The 6,690-nt window shown below is 36.4% G+C and overlaps 2 protein-coding genes across 2 annotated transcripts; both read left to right on the top strand.

Moving 5' to 3' along the window:
* Positions 1–2,826: 2,826 nt before the first annotated feature.
* On the top strand, positions 2,827–4,524 carry LOC131665955 (fas apoptotic inhibitory molecule 1). The gene is made up of 5 exons (XM_058938240.1): positions 2,827–2,858; positions 3,215–3,447; positions 3,533–3,658; positions 3,732–3,781; positions 3,853–4,524. The coding sequence occupies exons 1-5, from the start codon at positions 2,839–2,841 to the stop codon at positions 4,018–4,020; spliced, it is 597 nt and encodes a 198-aa protein (XP_058794223.1). The 5' UTR covers positions 2,827–2,838; the 3' UTR covers positions 4,021–4,524.
* A 172-nt stretch (positions 4,525–4,696) lies between these two features.
* Positions 4,697–6,521, top strand: LOC131665986 (uncharacterized). The gene is made up of 6 exons (XM_058938289.1): positions 4,697–4,775; positions 4,830–4,952; positions 5,225–5,338; positions 5,385–5,790; positions 5,854–6,086; positions 6,153–6,521. The coding sequence occupies exons 1-6, from the start codon at positions 4,697–4,699 to the stop codon at positions 6,488–6,490; spliced, it is 1,293 nt and encodes a 430-aa protein (XP_058794272.1). The 3' UTR covers positions 6,491–6,521.
* Positions 6,522–6,690: the final 169 nt, after the last annotated feature.

Below are 6,690 nucleotides of genomic sequence, written 5' to 3'. Positions count from 1 at the left end.
ATTATAAATACAACTTCTTATAAATCCTTTTAATCACGGAATATTTCTCTTCACGTGACATCTAAAGTTCAAGAACACAAACTATTGCGAGTTCAAGTAGCTCGATATAACAGGTTTCTACTATACACTAGCGTACCAACTTATCTACTGAATCAAAGTACCATGGAGCACGTTATACTATCGTTATTCGAAACTTTAATAGATGGTGTTGAATCAAATTTTAATTTATAAGATAATTTCATCGTTATTGATATATAAGCAAATACGACATTTAATTTGATATTAGCTATTTGCGTTTTCTTATAGCCAAAGTTAAAAATAAGCGTCGCAATTGGAAATCAAATTTTAGATTTATTTGTTATAGCCGATTAATTCATCGATCCTTTATTGACAACACAGCAGCATGTTTTCCACCAAGGCGGTCTTAATTTCACTTGATAATTCATCGTGAATGAAGGCTAGATAAACCTTACAGAGCTTGCTCTCCATTGACAATGCAACTTTGCAATAATCGGATATTTGATCGAAGTAAAAGTCACTCTCGCTATTTTTTTATAAACTAGTTTTTTTCATTCCTTTTGCTTATCACCGTATTAATATTTCCTTAAGAAAAGGCGACGATACATTTGTCGGCAAGACTAGACAATTACAATATAAACTTCTATTCTTCCGTTCACCCGTGCGAAAAATGTTGGAATGATTACATCACCTCATTGATATACGTAAAGAAAAAAAACACGCGAAAAAAGAGTGCGATGTGCGTGAGTAATGCCGTTACTCTGGTTAAAGGAAGTACCTACCGGTGGGCTACCATGGTAGAGTGAGCTTGGTGGCGGTAGACATAAGGCGTACGCGTGGTCAAACGCTTCCGGCGGAGGGCCCCCCGCCGATTTACGAGCCCTCGTGGACTTTGAGTACAAAGTGGCTTTCTTCGTCGGAAGCCCCCCCCCCCCCCCCCACGAATCTCGGCGACACGCTTGCCGCGCGTAACCACATCTTCGGACGACTGGAGCGGTAAGCCAAATCCTCGTTAGTCGCAATTACCACGCCAAGCAAAATTGTACGACTAACTAGTTACAGCTAGAGATGTTCAAAAATGAGAGTATGTGCCACTACCATCGTTTATTGCGCCCAAAATGCGCTGGATCATAACAATCACTGCAGCTACGGCATTAATTTAAAGGTCGACATCAAAGATAAGCATTGACTTCGCTATTTTTTATGCGATTCATTCGTGAGAAAAAATTGTAGTACCCACGTGGAAAAAACAGTTTGGAACTTTGTTTAGGACTTTATAAAAAAATGATTTTGTTCAATTTTACATGATTTTATAAAATTTTATACATTTTAAATAAATAAATATTTATTATATAATTATATATAAATATTTAAATAAATATATAAATAAATATATATAATTATATAAATATTTATTTAAATATATAATTTATTTAAATAAATAAATATTTATAATACAAGTTGAATATAAAATTTTATAAAATTTTTCACAAATTTGACATAGTTTTGTAAAATCATGTAAAATTGAACAAAATCATTTTTTTATAAAGTCCCAAACAAAGTACCAAACTTTTTTTTTCACATGAGGGCTAGTTCCCAGCGGAATGAACACAACAGTCAGGCGATGTAATTATAAGTGCATATACTGGACAATGCAACAGCAATTAGCTTATCAAACTGTGACTGACTGCAACGTTAATCCCGGCGAGTTGATGGCTTTTGGAACTATCAACAGAGAGGTGAGTAAATAGTTTAGCAGAGGTAGCAGTTGGTTTCTTGTACGTGTTTTTTTATGTTTGTTTTTTAACTTGGATTCCTAATTTTTACGGTTCGATACTCGACCTTAGTAGGGAAAGTACTCCTTATACCATACAAATTTTTTTTGCTGGATGACAACGAAGTTGTCATTCGTAAATGAGTATTAGCATTGTAAAATTTGTTAAATACAATAATAATTTATTTGTTTGTTTTTTAATTTTTCGAACAGATTTTTGCGACCGTGAAGGATGCTTGATAGGTTTTGGATCACGTACTGGAAAGTTACTGCTATTAAAACCAGAATAAGATATATTAAATAAGTAAAAATTATAGAAGATTTGTAAAAAATTTTGTATTGATAAACATTATTTATTTTATTTTTTATTCTTTCTAAACATTTCTCGAGATTTGGATAATATATGATAGTAAGATGATAGTATGATGATTATTCTCTCTTTTTGCTCTATGTATATTTTTTCTTGAAACATAGAAATACATCGGATTTGCGTTCCAAAATAGTCATTAATTTGTATCTTCTTTGTTCCTATAGCAAAAACTCCCCTAAGGATAACCCAATCTCTCTCCCGCTACTAAATCTAGAAATTTACGTAGGTTCTAAGCCACAAAAATCACGGTGTTTTTGGTATATACACTTATTTTGAAAAAAAAGCTATAGATACCTATCGAAAACCGAACCCAGACTTACCACATGGCAATCTTGTACTCTATTCATTGAATCATCACAGCTCTTATTCATGTATTTATTTACATTTATTAATTTACAAGTATTGCTATCTTCTTTCCAAGGCCTCTATTTGATTATAAAAAATGAAGAAAATATTTAAATAGATTGTAAGCATCAAATGTGAATACAGGTTGAATATAAACAAGATACAAAGAAGCCTTGAAAAAAGTTATCTGTTTATGCAATCTCATTTAAATTATTAAAAAAGCGACAGCGCAGAAATGACCAAAATATTGATCCTGACTGTATTCATGAGCTTATAGTCGCACGTGCGCGATCAATAAAGTGTACAGTGTTCCGTCCACCTGCCAGTGATCATGACCAATTCGATTCTGCGGTAAATATGTGGCTGTACAATCCCATGCCATTGTAATAGAACATTTATTTGAACACTTGTCGGTGTTTTCAGTAGACCGCACTGTCTTGCCAATTCACCGAGTTCTTTCAGCAACCGCACTGACAATTTAAGCGCAAGATTTTTTGGCTATAGTTTGAGCTTTGCCTTGTCATATAACACGCAGTAATGGTAATAATTTAAGGTTAGGAGAAATGCTGGTTTTAACATATATTGCACCCTTTATTCTCAATATACACGAGCACCGCGAGGCCTGCGTGGCAAATCGAATATATTTTTCTGGCGAGGCCAAGAGAGCCGCCTGTGCAGCACTAAACGAAGTAAATTGCGCGATGCAGGAGCTTGCAGGCACTGGAGTCGCTAGGGAATCAACCCACGGCGCGCTGGGAAGTTCCCCTTAGCGATGGCGTGCATGTAATCGAATTCGAGCACGGCACGGCGACCGGCCGGCGCATCGTCAAGATAGACGGCAAGGTGTTGGTCAATCGCGAATGGATGTTCCGGCTAGTTGGCGACGAGATTTTTCAATTTGAGGGCGTTCGATTCGTCATCAGAGTTGACCCAATTCCTGGTTTGCTTCATCCCATCTTTTCTGAGAATCACAATCACTATACGCAATGGCTTTTCGACAATATTAATCTCTCTCGAATTTGCAGGTCTGAAATACTCTTACACGCTGTGGGTAAACGGCAAGAGCTTTAAAAATTTTATTCAATCGCAGTCGAAAATTCTAGAGACTTGGTCCACTCAAATAGGTCAAAACGAATATAGAATTATTTTAGGTATGCATCGATAGATTTTTATTATTGCTCGTAAAGTTGGAAGCATTCGCATAGTCACTGCATTTTTTTCCAGATAAAAACAGTCAAGCAGTATGGGTAAATGGCGAACAAGTCGAGGTTGAAGTGAGTATCTATTAGTTTTATCTCAATTAGTCCAAGCTTGTTACCATATAAAGACAAAAAATTAATTGCAGTCTGAGTTCATCGATGGCGGCGCAGAAATACTTTTTACGATCGCGGAATTGCCAGCTGTTATAAGATCTTGCAGTTCAGGACAGAAAGATATCGGTATTATTTATTCTTTATTCATCAATGACATTAAGATTTCAGAGCAAAGCTTAGAAAATAATGTATCAGAATGACTATCACTTAGAGAAAGTATACTTTTACCTATGTAAATGTTTATACTTTCTTATTTTTCTTAGTAACTCTTTATAATTGGTGTGTTGATATTTATTGTATATATATACATACAATATATTTGTGTGCGTGTATTATTAATATTGATATTGCGATTATATCATACACTTTAGTTTGAATTTTATTCTCGCCTGCCATTTTTTGTAAAATCAATATCGTTAGTATAGACAATAGAGGATTTAAAACAGTCTTTACTGTTATAGCTGTTATATCAACTTCAGAAAAAAACTGATAGCAGTCAGTGCCGATGGTCTGAACGAATATATATTGTCGATGAAACGTTCTAATTCCTTTTTTTGTCTACACAGATCAAGGACAACGATATTGATATATTGTATGCTGTTGTTTATCAATTTCATTATTTATTTACAAATGTAACGTTTACTATATTTTATAAGAATTTAGAAGAAAAATTCAAATTTTGCAAAAAACAAAGAAATGATGAAATGAAAGATTGTTGAATAAACAACTTCTGTCAATTGTAACTTATTTTAATAACCTGCTGTCGTTGTGAATAGCGCGATATAAAATTATGCGAATCCAAATACATTAGTAAAATCGTTATTACCCAGAAACTGATGAGATTGAAGAAATTTCAAAGCTTCTTGACATCTCATAATGCTATCGCCACGTGCAAGCTCCCAGAGCTTTGCTGCAAGGGTCATAACCTCCGTCAAAGACGAAGGCAACTACGAAGGTGAGACTCGTAACGAATTTGATTAATGCGCGAATAACGCTGAAATAAATGCAGAAATGTCGGACGAACAGCTACGAATGACTTTGGAAGAAGCGATGCGTACAAGTAGAACATTGACCCTAGAGAACGAAGTATTCGAGCATTACCTACGTCGCCGATATCCGCTGTACTTACAAAGTAAACGATGTGCCTCTTGCACGCTTCAACGGCACTCGACCATTGTTTGTGATTTTTCGAATACACGATTGCCGGCGTTGGCGGAATTGAACGTGCATTATTATTATTTCTATAACAATTAAATAAAACTGTCACGTTTGTGCTTAATTAGGTCAATGCTCGATCCCCGCACGTCTCACTGATTTCGGCCACCACTGCATAAGATATTCCGTTTTTTAGTTGAGTTTATCTCTTATGAGAGAAAATTGTCGGTTATTATGCCATTCGTTCAGAATTGCCGCAGATAACCGAATCAGCACGGCAAGCACAAAGAATCGCCGGCTTGCGCGTGTCACTGCTACGAAGTAGCCGAGTCAGTTCCACGGCCAGCTTCGCCAGCAGCATGGGTTACGAGAAAACAGCGTCGATGGTTAGCATGATCACTCGCACCAGTTCCGGAAGTCATCGTTCGTCTTTCGGCGTGTCGGTATCATTACCCAAGCAGAGCACCAAGGGGCCCAAGTAAGCGCGGACAAAGCCCAAGAAGCACCGTTGAGTCTAAACGAGTTGCCTTCTACACAATTATAAGAGCGTTGCAATTATGCTCGAGCTCAAAAATATTTAGGATTACAGTGAGGCATCGTATCGAATTGATTGACAAAGAGGTCGAAGACATGAAAAAACAGTTCAAGAAATTCGAAAGAGATTTGACGAGAAAGAAGGAAGACATAAAAACGCAACTGGAGGTAATGAAGTGTCGGATGACGGAAAGCAAGGAGGCCGTTGCACAATTTGAGACTGAGGTACTAGGTCATGTCGATCCAGTAACGAACAAAGTTCCTGCAGAAAAACTTGTAAGGTAATAATTATAGCTTACAGTACCATGGAATTGAAAAAAAAAACTACGCAATATATCGCAAAGGTTCATGGAAGAGCAGTTAAAAATAGCCGGGGCTATAATTGACAAGTGTAACTTGGGAATAGTCACCAGTAATCGCTTAATTAGGGAAACTAGAAAACATATTGCACGGAGAGTAGACGTTGGTAACACACTGCGTCCTGTAGATTTCGAACAATTGTCTATTGAAAATGACTATCTCATTGAGGAGAACGAGAAAAATAGTATTATTCTGAGGGCTTTAAAGCGAATCAATGGTAATAATTAAATAATTACGAATCAAATAAGCTGTTTTACTAAATTTGGAAAAACGGAATTTGCAGGTCATTTCAATCTCATGTCAAAGTATCGCAAACAAAATCTAATCGAGCGAAAGTTACAATTGCAGTCGATCGAGAAAGAATTGATAGTGAAACAGCGTGAAAATTTTGACCTGCATCGCACCCAAATAAGAACAGGCCTAGAACTGGAAAAAGCGCTGGCTCAGTTCAACAATATTAAGGAGCTTCAGGAAGAATACGAAATACCGGATGTCCTCGACTTCCTCGAGACTCAAAGACAATTGCAGGAAGCAAGAAAAAACATCAAAAGATTAAGCCGGCAGCGAAAACTTCAAGTATTACAGTTGAAACGTTGCAGAATGTTTAATTCGCCAAAATAGTAAAATTGTCCTTCTACTTTTCCTTACAAGATTGCCGCAATTGAATAAATATGTATAAATAAAAATGGCCGCTAATAGTCTCTCATGCAGAGCTTTTTGGTTGATACGTAGTAAGAGGGCAATTCGGTCAGACATGCGATGTCACGTACGAAAGTAAAAATGTATTCGAAGGTTCAACGTTTTTAAATCTTTGCGAGAAT

The sequence above is a fragment of the Phymastichus coffea genome, unplaced genomic scaffold, assembly GCF_024137745.1.
Source record: "Phymastichus coffea isolate CEN01 unplaced genomic scaffold, Cenicafe_Pcof_1.1 PCOF00055, whole genome shotgun sequence".
NCBI lineage: Eukaryota > Metazoa > Arthropoda > Insecta > Hymenoptera > Eulophidae > Phymastichus > Phymastichus coffea.
This window is presented reverse-complemented; position numbering and strand designations above follow the sequence as displayed.

Bases quoted from the DNA above. Each gene is read 5' to 3' on its own strand.
- LOC131665955 (XM_058938240.1), top strand. From the start codon at position 2,839: ATGACCAATTCGATTCTGCG. The intron at 3,448-3,532 runs GTTTGCTTCATC...TCGAATTTGCAG, and splicing joins CAGAGTTGACCCAATTCCTG to GTCTGAAATACTCTTACACG. The intron at 3,782-3,852 runs GTGAGTATCTAT...AATTAATTGCAG, and splicing joins GCGAACAAGTCGAGGTTGAA to TCTGAGTTCATCGATGGCGG.
- LOC131665986 (XM_058938289.1), top strand. From the start codon at position 4,697: ATGCTATCGCCACGTGCAAGCTCCCAGAGCTTTGCTGCAAGGGTCATA. The intron at 4,953-5,224 runs GTAAACGATGTG...CCATTCGTTCAG, and splicing joins ATATCCGCTGTACTTACAAA to AATTGCCGCAGATAACCGAA. The intron at 5,339-5,384 runs GTTACGAGAAAA...CACTCGCACCAG, and splicing joins CAGCTTCGCCAGCAGCATGG to TTCCGGAAGTCATCGTTCGT.